The 12,540-nt window shown below is 52.8% G+C and overlaps 1 protein-coding gene across 1 annotated transcript; it reads left to right on the top strand.

Annotated features, from left to right (window-relative positions):
- Positions 1 to 8,922: 8,922 nt before the first annotated feature.
- Positions 8,923 to 11,575, top strand: LOC100359024 (serine/threonine-protein kinase MARK2). The gene is made up of 3 exons (XM_008254140.4): positions 8,923 to 10,873; positions 10,979 to 11,041; positions 11,149 to 11,575. The coding sequence occupies exons 1-3, from the start codon at positions 9,790 to 9,792 to the stop codon at positions 11,466 to 11,468; spliced, it is 1,467 nt and encodes a 488-aa protein (XP_008252362.2). The 5' UTR covers positions 8,923 to 9,789; the 3' UTR covers positions 11,469 to 11,575.
- Positions 11,576 to 12,540: the final 965 nt, after the last annotated feature.

The following is a 12,540-nucleotide window of genomic DNA, read 5'->3' as shown; positions in this document are numbered from 1 at the left end:
ACACAGCTTTGAACCCCTTTGTCTCACATCTCTACCTTGGCTCCAGGAATCCCAGCCTGGCTCCGTTGCAGGGCAAGTGGAAGCAGCTACCTCAGCTTCAGTGCACAGGAATCAGGGTACGCAGGGGAGTATCCCTGAGGCAGGATTACAGATGGCCAGAGCATGGTGGTGCAGCCTGGAAGAAAACCTCCTGCTGCTTGTCCTGGGACCTGAATTTCATGGGAACTTGATTGTGGCAGCCAGGATCCACTTTCAGAGAGATGCAATTCCAAACAGAGCAAACTCTACTAGGTGGAGGCATCAGTGTGAATACTGTGATTACTCTCATTCTTTCCTCCTCGCTGTACTTTTGCAACTTCTGCCAAGCCTATCTGTCACTGCACTAAAGCAAGAGAAGGGAGCTGTGACTGCACAGGGCCCAGACTGAGCCTCTGCTAAGGCAGCCCTCCATGGGTGATGATAGGAGGAGGTTCTTAAATGCCTCGGCTCCCTCAGCTCTCAGGTAGAACAACCCCAGAGGCAATTGCCCTGTGCTCACAGGTGTACTTGAGCTTCACTCATCACGGGTATGAGTGCCTTACCCGAGAGTCTTATATTCACGTTCTATTCCCTGTTTCTCTTTCCTGCGGCCTTCCAGGGTTCCTGCATCCCATAAAGGTAGTGCCAGCACCAGAGGCCTTGCCTTTTATGGACCCTCATAATACAGTGGACAAGTCTTTATTTTGGAGTACATCTGTGGCTCCAATTCTTGTCACTTCTCCTTTGTTAAAGCATAGAATAATTCAACACATTCAGAAGCATTTAATCTATCATCTCTTACAATGGATTTAGATGCTTTCCTTTAGGTCTCCAAAATAGCTGTGTACCACGAAGTCTACAAGGTAGGCAGCAGAACAAGAAACCACCCAGCCCCTAAGACCTGCAGCTCCCCTGGCCCCAGACTCTCAGACTTCTTCCAGTTCCCTGGCTTCATCAGTCTTCATTGTGATTTTATCCTATGTCAGCAGGAGCGAGTGGTAGGAATAAGAGTTGAAGGGGAAGTGGTGGAGAATAATACCCATGATACAAAAGCTACCCAAATCCCAGGAATGATACCTTTTATGGCAATGGAACTTGGGAGATGTGGCTAAATGAAGGACTTTGAAATTGAGGGGTTACCTGGGAATATCCAGGTAAGATCATCGAATCACAGAAGTCCCTCTAATAGGAGAAGGACTCCAGGCAGGGAGGAGATGTGATAATGGAAAGGGATTTTGGAGAGATGGTGGGAAGGGGTTGTGGAGCAGGGGATTGGGAGCATCCTGAAACTGAAAAATCAGGGACTTCACACCTTTGCAACTGGAGCCTGCAGAAGGAACATGCTCCTACAAACTTGCTGATTTTAGTTCGGTGAGAATGCTAACCTACAGAATGACACAGTCCTCAATGTTTGTTGTTTGAAACCAGCGAGATTTGGGGCAAGGTTAGAGCAGCAATAGGAAGCTAATAGGAGAGCAGAGAGAATGGGTGGATGTCCTGATTTCCCAAATGCATCCATCATGTCATCACTGGGTGACAATGTTGGTAGGAGATGGAGAATACCTTGTTGTCAGGTGTTTGGTACCACAGTGCTTCTTTGGTGGAATATCTGTCGGGTAAAACGTTGTGATAGGCTCTTGTGCTCTCTGGGAGTGTGGGAGCCTGGCCCACTCTGGCGGATTGTGAGAGGACCTTGGATGGATCAGGAACTCATGGTCCTCAGCCCCATGAAGGGAGTATGTGGGCCTGCCTCTAACACAATCCACCGTTGCCTCTTAGGAGACTATTTTCCATTCATTCTGGACAGCAAGTTTGGTGTGGGGTGACCAGCGTGACGAGAGGGACTTGCTTAGCTGAAGTATGGGCATGACTACAACTTTAGTTGTGTTGTGTTCATGAAGCATTTTGAAATGTTTTCTAAAGTTTTCTATGAATAGCAATTGTATGGGCTTATCATGGATGATGGGAGGAATCCTGAAATTAGAAAACTGATGGTCACTTATCTCTGTGATATGAACTCAAAATCAAGAGTTTGTCTGTGTGCTCCTTCTCTGCTCGGCTACTTCTGAGGACAGTTAGGAAAATACACGTTTGCACCTTCTTCTTCCACTGCCCCCTCCAGGGCAAGCTCCTGAGATTCAGGAAGCTGTCTCCAAATGGGTTCCAAGGAGGAGGGATGCCACTGGGGACCCCCAAGGCTCCGTAGGAATACAGGTTGGCATGTCTCCTGGGACATCTGGTTTTCTGATCTGGACTTTGATCAATGGGTAACTCGGCACCTGGAAGGAGCAAGAAACCAATAAGCCCTCATGGACACCACAAGGATAGAACATGAAGTGAGCACCCATCTGGCTGACTGTGGGATGGCTTCAGTCCCAGGCTCTGGAGAGAAGCTCTGGGAACAGGGCAGCATCACGGGACGCTCTCAGTGTAACCTGAGGTCTTGTGAGGTCAGAAGCAGCCCTGTCTCATCCAGCCTGGCCTGGGAGCTGCAGGTGTAGTGAGCCTGCCAGTCCTGGGAAACTCCTGGAGAGGAGCTCCATCTCAGGACTCAGGGGTGAAAAGGATTCTGGGAGAATCTGTGCTTACTTTTCCCCTGGGAGCGTGGGCTCAGTGCCAGGACAGCCTTCCCAGATAATTAGCTGCCCAAACATGTTCTCCTTGTTGCTTCAGTCAGAAACTAGGGACTGTGTGGCATCTTCAAGGTGAGCTTCCTAGCCAAGCTCCTCTGCCTCGCAGGGATGGATGTTTCAGAGTGAACCCGATTTCTCCTGCAGATCGTGAGCTGCTACTTGAGCTTTAGACACAGCGATCGTGTGTCCAAATGTGCTTCAGAAATTACCATGCAATATGTGGAGTAATTTTCCCTGAAATATTAGAGACCAAGTCACAAGTCCAAGGCCACGTATGAGGTAGAGATGCCAATAGCCTTGAAGCTCTCTTCTGCTTCCCTGAGTATCCTGGAGTGCTTTGCCCAGGCTCCCACCTCAAGTCCACTCCCTCTGTAGAGCCTCACAAGGTTCCTGTTCAGTCTATGAAGAATGAACTTGCCCACCAGCCCCTCAAGCTGGGGCTGGGCTCTGCTACCTCCCCTTTAATAGATTGTGCCCGAGCATATCATTGACAGCCATTTCTATCTGGCTTCTTGTACAAAGGCAAAGCAGGGAAGTCCCAGAGTTCCTACTGTCATGTTTCAGGTTGGCTTTGTTCTTAATAGGAACAGGACAAATGTAGTCTCACCCTTTGAGAGGAGCAACACATGGCATTGCCTGGATGGGTTTCCTCACATGCTGCGGGGGGCAGCTTGTGCTTCCACTGTCTCTGGCGATCCTGGCAGCATCTCTAGATGACTATGACCATCACCTGTAGAAGCAGCAGAGAGCTAGGGACCTAAGGAGGTGCCCAGGCTGCTAATTCTTAGGGCTACTGTGGAGGCTCTTGGAAAAACCCCCTCCAATGTCCAGGGAAGTGACTTTGATATTGTCTTCCCCCTTTGCCATAAATGGAGTGGAAGCTGAAGACTTGGGATGTGTGACTGCCTGCAGTGCTCTGTTAGGTCCCCAAACAAGGACAGCCTTTGAGGGCTGGGGATGGCTGCCCTGTCACCAAGACAGCTGCTCCACGCTGGGAGCACCATCCAATCTGTGAAGGGACTGTGTGGTAGAGGCCTGCAGCCTCAGATTCCGTGGTTTACTGACCTTAGGAAGCAGGGCCAGGTTGAAAAATCAATAGCTCACCTGTAGCTCAGTTCTTTGTGCAGAGAAAGGCAGAAGGAGACTGGAACCAAGTTATGATCTCCAAGGATGTGTTGCATGGATTGATTTGTGGATGTTTCCACTATCTATCACAGTGTAACAGATCTCCCCAACAGGTAAAGGATCGAAAGGATGACGTTAAGTCCATGACTTGTGGGTTGCTTGCGCGGCTTCTCTGTTGTTCTGCCTGGGCTTTCATGCAGAGAAGGCATCTGAAGCAGCTGGGTGAGTCCACATTGCTCTCGCCCACATCTCTGCCATTCGGTCCTGGAGATGCTGGTGGGCCGGGTTCCCCTAGCAGCATGTCGAGCGAGAGGGGGAGGAGAAGTCCACACAATGCTGACACTCGGGGTGAATTGGCACAGAAATTCAACTTAACTCTAAAACTTTTCAATTGCCACGCTCTGGTGATTGTGAACAATGTGATGGATGAGATGCCGCCGCCCAAAGGAAGAAGCACTCACACTGCTCATCCTCCCAGACTTCTTGACAGACTCCTGGGGCAGTGTCCTGCCCACAGGCTGGGGATGTGGCGCCCCCACATGTCTCTCAGCTTTCTACAGGCTGTCTCAGTCCAATTAGAGTTTGCCGTCACTCAGCACTGCAGACCAGATGCGCTGTGGGTGCTCATAGAAGAGAGGTGTGGTAGTGGGAGGAGGAGAGGGGCTGCCATTTCAGAGCTGTCCCCAGCCTGTTGCCCTGAGAAGGCCACAGACCTGGCAACAGCCCTGGGCTGGAGCAGCAGCTGTGGCATGTCTGCAGGGGATAAGAAAAGGTGAAGGTGCCCCGAAGTTAGCATGGCTGGTAATGGTTGGAGTGATGTCTGTCCAGAACTGGAGTCTGACCCAGGCAGGCCGTGTGTCTATGGGGCAGTGGGAGCCAGCAGGACACTGAGAGGTGGCCTGGTTTCTGCTGGTGCAGGGCTGGGATGCTGTCAATCTTCTGGAAGGCCCTGCAGCAATCCATGACCTTCTGTCCTGGGGAGGGGAGCTGGATACATAGACCACGTGAGGTCCCCACTAGCACCTTAACAATCTTACATGCCCAAACATTAATACCAAGCAAATAGGGCCTTCCATTCTACACAGCTCTGATGGGGTGGGGGTGGGGGAGGCCAAACAACCTCATCTTCCAGGAAATATTTGTGTTTAATGCAAGCACACACTGAGGTTGAAACCTGCCTCTCCCTTCCTCCCCAGGGTCAGAGCAGCATGAAAATGAGGAGCCAGTCTGGGTTTCCCAAGGCACGAGTGCCTGTTGAGGCTGATCCTGCTTAGAGAGGGTCAGGAAGGTGTATGGCTCTGTGAGGACTGCCTTGGGTACCAACACACCCTGGGCAGGGCCGCTTAGGCAACAGAAGTTAACTTCTCACAATTCTGGAGGCTAGTGAGTTCAGTGTCAGGATGCAGAGGGGTCTGTGTTCCTTTGTTAGCATCCTCTTGTCTGTGTGTCATCATCTGCTGCTGACCTCACCAGCCTTTCCCTCTGTGTGTGGAGTGGGTGGTAGAGCACTGGCTTCTCTTCTTGTAGAAGAGCCATCCTACTGGGTCCGGACACCTCCCCCACCTCCTTCATTCCCTCCTTTAACCCTGATTCCTCCACAGAGGCCCTGTATTTGCATATGGCCACATTGGAGTTAGGGCTCCAACAAAGGGAATTGGGAGACACAATTCATCCTGTGACAGATAGGTTCTGGGGGACACAGCCAAGGCAGTGGGGCAGGCAAGCCAGGTTCCCAGTCTCAGAGCACAGAGTGCATTTTCCCTGCAACCCAACACACTGGCAGCTCCTCCCTTCCTGTTCCTGGTCCATCTGGTGTCACCACTCAAGTAGAGGGGCTCCCTGTTGACAGTGGGGCAGAATCACTCTGACTTCCTCCTCTTTCTGTGATTGGGCCTCTCTCGTTTGTTTTGACTATTTTGTGACAGCATCCTGCTGGATTTGAGAGGTAGAGTACCAAGGATTTTTTTATTAAGGTTTCTCTTGGTTTGTTATTTGAGCTATATATATAGAGAGAGACTGTGGGAGAGACAGAAAGATCTTCCATCTTCTTGTTCACTCCCCACATGACTGCAATGGCCAGGACTGGGCCACGCTGGAACCAGGAGCCAGAAGCTTTATCCTGGTCTCCCACATGGGTGGCAGGAGCCCAAGCATTCAGGCCATCTTGTACTGCTTTCCCAGGCCATTAGTTGGGAGATGGATAGGAAGTGGAGTAGCTGGGGCTCAAACTGGCGCCCGAATGGGATGTCAACCTTCCAGGCGGCAGTTTTACCTGCTGTGCCACAACACCACCCTTTCACATGTTTCTTTATATATATATATATTTAAAAGCAATATTTGTTAAAGTGAGAGACCTCCAGCCAGAGTGGCACAGACATGGGGCTCCAAGAGAGGAAAAACCCAAAGAGGCCCATGGTACTGGGGTTTTAAGCACAATTCTGGGAAGAAAAATCTAGACATTCAGTTACAAGGTGGAGACAAAGCCCACCAAAAGACCTGGTTTGCAATCTTTCATTCTCTCCATCTTGAAAAAAAAAAAAAAAAAGAGCCATCAGAAGGGGGGGGGTACTTAATTTGCTGTATAGGAAACTGGGTGCTCAGAAGGCATCCCCATTCCCTTGCTACTCTCATGATAAGATTGGAAATTTTCAAGGAGTAGGGCAGGCAGGCACTTTTGGTCTTGCTAAAGCTTTGTACCCTCAATTTCCACTGGGACCACCCTGACTACCTATTAACTCATCTGACTCCTCAGAGTCCTTCCTGCCCCCAGAAGAATGGCCCCTGACTTCTGTTAGGGGAACTGCACAGTGACTGCTCTGGCTGCTTCAGGCTGAAAAGGGGCATCATTCAGAATGGCACCAAGCAGGGTTCCAGCAGGAGGTGGCTTCTTGAGGGGGACACAGTGCCAGCTTGCAGAGACTGCTTCACCTGAGGTTTCATGTGCGTGGCCATCTAGAATTTTTCTGCTTCAAGTCTGGAGAAAACAAATTGAACAAGCAGTTCAAACTCACAGCGTCTAAAACAAAGGACAGAGTCATTATTAGAGGACGTACCAAAGCTGCTGTCTAAACCACAAGGAAGTTTTCCCATTGAGAGGCAAATAGAAACGGACAGAAGGGGCTTGATAATGATCAAGTGGGCTTTAAGGCCTGGCCAGTTATACTGAATTGAATTCTTGGGGCAGTACCCACACAGATTTTGCCCCCTCGTTTTAGTCCAGCTTGGACAAGATAGGGCTTTCCACAGCAAGTTCAGACTACTGCTGAGAAGAGCCGGGGGACACAGAGTCCTCAGGGCCATCACACACCTCTGGGGAGATGGATTTCTAGAACCAGGTGGGTCTGCAAGGCTCCCACCAGCACTAGGGAGGAGCGATGAGAATGAGAGCTGGTGGTGTCTCTCGTCCTTACGGGTGCTGCTTTTCAGAATGTATAGGAACAGTTTTTCCTCAAAAGGGTTACTTTAAGGGGCTTGGAAAACCTCATGGAAAAGGAATTAAAGGATAAGTGTGTTTGCTGCCAAAGTTCACAGTAAAACTTTGTTAAGTAAAAACTATCACAGGTTCAAAACTGTTTTGTACCTAAATAAGCTTTGAATTGTATATTTTTCGTGAAATTTTGGAAGTACCCTGTGTTTCATCTTTATTTATCTGCCTTAGAAAAGTCAAATGTCTGGGGTCATTGCTGGGGCATAATGGGTAAAGCTGCAGCCTGCTGTGCTGCATCCCACAGAGACACTGGTTTGGTGCCTGGCTGCTCCACTTGTGCTCCAGCTCTCTGCTATTGCCTGGGAAAGCAGTAGAAGATGGCAGGGGAGACAGGAATAAGCTCCTGGCTCCAGGCTTCTGATCAGTCCAGCTCTTGCTATTGCAGCCAACTGGGGAGTGGACCAGCAGATGGAAGACCTCTCTCTCTCTCTCTCTCTCTCTCTCTCTGCCTCTGCTTCTCTGTAACTCTACCTTTCAACTCAATAAAAACAAACAAAAAGTATCTCAAATCTTTTAAGTGAGATGGGCTTTTACCTTAGCTCCATGCAAACCAGTCCCCAAATTCTCATACTCTATTGTTTTTTCACCTTATTTAATAAACGTGTAGTGAGAATTCCTGGGGTGCTGGTTCTTTCTTCCTAGCCTTGAGGAAGGGACCAGCACGGCAGGAAATCACACTGTGCAATTTCCCTGGGCAACCGGAGGAGGGGTCATCTCCCCAGGGAGGTTTCCTCTCCCAAGACAGCTTGGACAGTCGGTGCCGAGGGACCACCACTTATTCCTGGGTCCCACGACTGTACTGGGCCCTAGGGGCTCTTCAAGAACTGCAGGAGAAACCAATCCACTTGCTGTGTGGGGGCGGGGATTACCGGGCTCATTTCCTACCTGAGATGAGGTTGTAGCTTCCTAGATAGAAACACTGGCCCTGGGGTTCAGCACGATGATGTCCCAAGGAGCTAGATCCGATGCTGTGATGTACCCATCGACTCCTCGTTTCTAGGCTGTGCACGTCCTGAGGAATTGAAGCAGGGAGTCTCTGTTTTTTTCCTAAGTTGTATTTTATTTGAGTGAGAGTGAAGAGGGGAAAGAGATTGCTAGTCAGAGATGGAGAGAGACAAAGAGAGAGAGAGAGAGAGAGAGAGAGAAAGAGAGACAAAGAGAGAGAGAAAGAGAGAGAGAGGGAGGAAGCAGAGAGGGAGGGAGCTCCTCCATCCTCTGATATACCCCCATAGATGACCAGCAGGCCTTGGCCAAGCTGAAGCCAGGAGGCAGGAGTTTGGTCATTGTTGTTACAGGAGCCCACAATCCCCAAGTGTCTGGGAGTGCCTCGATTCCTTCCTCCTAGGCAGAGGACCGTCTCGGGGGATGTAGCTTTCTCGGCTGCCACTGATGAGGCCTTCCATGTTTGGACCGCATGGACCCCACTACCTTCTGGGCTTCCAGGGTTTCTGCCGAGAAATCTGATGATGACTTAGGGGGAAAGGGTGACAAAGCCACCTTCCTCTCAGCTCTGGAGATGTGAACCGTGTACCTGATGGTGTTTTGGGCAACAGAACACTTGTCCAGTTTACCGAGGCCAGAGACATTGTTCCATCATTCTGAGACACATCATTCAGGGGGTAAAGGAAGAGGAAGGGATATACTACGTGGAGACACTAGGAGGTATTCGAAAGACACACTTTATCATCATACTTAAACCAGAAATGAGAAGGCCACGGAAGCAATCTACAGGTTGGAGTTTCTCAAAAATTAAGTGTCAATCTCTATCACCAACCTAGGCCACAGTCTCTCTGGTATCCGGGTATCGTTTTTATTTAATTGGCAGATTCTCAAGAAAACCACTGTGGATGAACTACAGCTCCCATTGGTCAATTTCTTGCTCTGACTTCACAAGGCACCACTGTTATGAAAGACGTATTATGACACAGTCCCTGGCTGGGCTGTGATTGGTCCATTTCTTGCTCTGATCTCACAAGGTGCTGCTATGTGAGGTGAGCCCCCAGAAAGTATATATAGCGGCGGCGGGGGCCTAGATTTTCGTCCGCCTTACCCAGAGAGCACTCTTTTGTGATCTGTGTAACTAGGACCCCTCTAACTAGCGTTTGCGCTCGTTGGTGTTGCTTGTGCTTTTTCTTGGTTGTTTGTTTCTGGGTCTATTTGGTTGTTGCTTTTTCCCATTTTGTTTAGTTTGTTGTTTTCCTCCTCGTTGTTGTTTTGCCCATTGGGTCTTTTTTTGCAGTTTTTGTTTATTTTTGCTTCCCCCACTCTAGTCAGCTAGCACGATCAGAAGCATCAGCGTTAGAGTATTTAGCGGCTTTTCCTCTTTGTTGTGTTCTGTTTTATTGAGATAGTCTTGTGGCTTCGCCTTTAGAGTAGTGAGTGTAGCTGCTGCTGTGTCTTAGTCAGCTGGGTAGTCAGTCCCCCGTGGTCCCTTTGTGTTGTAGGTAGTGCAGTGAGTGTCGTGATTAGCTAGTGTGCGTCGCGTGATTTAGGGAGTCGAGAGAGCGTAGTTAGGTGGCCGGCAGCATGGCCTTCCATCCTCCCCTGGACGGGTTCCGCTTCGTGGAGGTGATCGGCCAGGGCGGCTGCGGCCTGGTGAAGCTGGCCCGGCACCTGGCGTCGGGCAAGTACGTGGCGGTGAAGATCCTCCTGCGAGACTGCTCTCCCAGCAGCACGCTGTCCGCGCAGGGGGAAGCGGCCATCCTGAGGAGCCTGCGGCACGACAACATCGTGCGGCTGCTGGAGGAGCGGCACACGAGGACGCACCTGTTCCTGGTCATGGAGCTGGCGACCAGGGGCTCGCTCCAGCGCTATGTGCTGGAGCAGGGCGGCCTGGCCGAGCCCGAGGCCAGGACCCTGTTCGGCCAGGTGCTGGCTGCCGTGAGCTACTGCCATGCCCAGCACGTGGCGCACCGGGACCTCAAGCTGGGCAACCTGCTGCTGGATGAGCACCTGAACATCAAGCTGGCGGACTTCGGGCTGAGCCTGCGGCTGGAGCAGGGCATGCTGGTAAGGGGCTTCTGGGGCACCCCGGAGTACTGCGCACCAGAGGTTTTTCTCGGGGAGGCCTACGACGCATTTAAGGCAGACGTCTGGAGCCTGGGGGTGGTGCTGTTTGCCATGCTGGCGGGCACGCTGCCCTTCCGCGGCAAGAACACGGAGGAGCTGCAGGACACGTTGCTGTGTGCCTGCTATGTGCTGCCGTGTACCGTCAGCCCGGCCCTGCAGGAGCTGCTGGCCTGGCTGCTCACCGTCGACGCCTCGGGGAGGCCGAGTGCGGAGGAAGCCAGGACCCACTGGTGGTTCGGCCCCGGCCGAGAAGCCGCCCAGGAGGGCGAGGAGGACGCGGTCACCCTGCTGCAGCCCCTGGGCGTTCCCCGGGACCCAGAGGCCAAGGAGTACCTGGCGGGCCTCAGACTGCTGCCAGGCAAGGGGACCGAGGGGCAGCCAGGCCCTCGGCCCCACAGCCCCGCGTCCCTGCCCGAGTCCTCACGTTGTGGCGAGCGCCACCCCATGGAGGGCGACGGCGTGTCTCTGTTGTCGGTGTCCTGTGACAGCATGGCCGTGGACTACATTTCCTCCGCACAAAGCAGCTACTCCGAGGCCTCCAGTGAGTCTTGCCCCCTCTCCCCACAAAGCCCCTGCTGCCTCGGGGCCTCCAGGACCTGAGCCCAAAGCCCCCAAGGTGAGCCCACTCTTGACTCTCTCCTACCAGGCCAGCCACAGCAGGAGTGGAGCCGAGCTCTCAGCCCAGCCCCCGATTCCTCCCAGGCCTCCAGTGAGTCTTGCCCCCTCTCCCCACACAGCCCATGACACCTTGGGGCCTCCAGGAGCTGAGCCCAAGGCCCCCCCGTGGAGACCCCACTCTTGACTCTCTCCTACCAGGCCAGCCACAGCAGGAGCGGAACCCTGATCCCAGCGCAGCCCCCGAGCCAGCCCCCAAGGCGTCGCCCTCCAGCCCCAGTGCCAGGAGCCCTGTGGACCTTGCTGAGACAGAAGACGCTGCAGCAGCCTGTGAGCCCAAGGAGGCTGGGACCGCAGCCGCTGCTGACACCACAGGCACCACAGCCAGCGCCCAGGGCAAGAGGCAGGGCCGGTGTGGGGTCGGCAGGAGGATCCTCGGGTTCCTGCGGAGGGCGTGCTGCGTCCTGCGGTCCCGAAGGAGCGGCCCTGGCCTCCGCTGCTGCAGAGTGGTCCCCCAGTAGCCTCACTCAGCCCCCGTCACCAGGAGCAATCCGCAGGCTGAGCTGACTGAACGTTTTTCTTGAGCATTTGAAAATGCTTCTCATGAATAAAATTCACCATGTGTGCATGGCTTTGGTCCCGTGTGACGTTTGGGTCCCTGTGTGCACCTTGGGGAGGTGATGGAGGTACAGGCGGGCGGCTCTCACGGAAAGACAAATGCTGGGCAATCTCACCCATTTGGGGATCACAGAAGGGGTGACCTCATAGAAGTAGAGCAGAGAGTGACGCCTCCCAGAGGCTGGGCCGGGGGAGAGGGACGGAGAGTCTCAGCGTCCACATGGCACAGGCACACGAGGGTCGGGGTCTGAGGTCTCTGGCCCAGCAGGGAGGTCCCAGTCCACAGAGCTGTGCTTTGCAACAGAGTTGTCAGTGTCCGCATCCAACATCTCCTGCATTGTCAAAGGAGAACACTACCCCATTCCCCCGAGGGCCATGCACCTGACCTCTTGGGGTATGGAAACCACCTGCTCTGCAGCCCAACAGCTGTATCTGGAGGGGAGCAGTATGTCCATGCTTTGTTTTGTTCCCAGCCCACCCAGTGTGAAGCCCGGCTTCAGTAGGGGACGGGGCAGGCCACGTGCCTGGAATCTCTGTGAGGTCTTCCGGTCAGTGGGGTCCTTGGTAGCACCCAACCCTCCCCAAACCCATGTTAGCACCTTGACCATCTATAAGGCCACCCGCACAAAGCTGGGGGAGCTGAATTGATGGCTGGAGGCCTCCTGGAGAAGAAGGACCCCTGCCTCCACCTCAAGGAAACTGGCATGTGGCCCTTCCTCCACCCCTGGTCAGCTTCTCTTCCATGTTCCTGAGAAGGGGAGGTGGGGCTTAGTGAATGACCATATTTCTAGATGGGAGGTTACATGCATGTTCCCCCAAGATGGATCACAGCTCTTTTGCTGCTCACAACGCTCCCGGCACAGAACTGGGGCTGTGGGGGCTCCTGCTTGAGCAGGTGGTCACGTCATACTTGCCGTGCCTCTGCAAAGTTACATGGTTATCAGGACCACCCCCCTGAGTGACTAGTTTCTCAGA

The sequence above is a fragment of the Oryctolagus cuniculus genome, chromosome 2 (assembly GCF_964237555.1).
Source record: "Oryctolagus cuniculus chromosome 2, mOryCun1.1, whole genome shotgun sequence".
In the NCBI taxonomy this organism is placed as follows: Eukaryota; Metazoa; Chordata; class Mammalia; order Lagomorpha; family Leporidae; genus Oryctolagus; species Oryctolagus cuniculus.
Note: the sequence above shows the minus strand (reverse complement) of the source record. Positions and strands in the feature narration are given on the sequence as shown.

What these genes read in the sequence shown, in the direction of transcription:
- LOC100359024 (XM_008254140.4), top strand. Translation starts at nt 9,790, where the DNA reads ATGGCCTTCCATCCTCCCCTGGACGGGTTCCGCTTCGTGGAGGTGATC. An exon ending in CAGCTACTCCGAGGCCTCCA is followed by an intron (nt 10,874 to 10,978) that starts GTGAGTCTTGCC and finishes CTCTCCTACCAG; the next exon opens with GCCAGCCACAGCAGGAGTGG. An exon ending in CGATTCCTCCCAGGCCTCCA is followed by an intron (nt 11,042 to 11,148) that starts GTGAGTCTTGCC and finishes CTCTCCTACCAG; the next exon opens with GCCAGCCACAGCAGGAGCGG.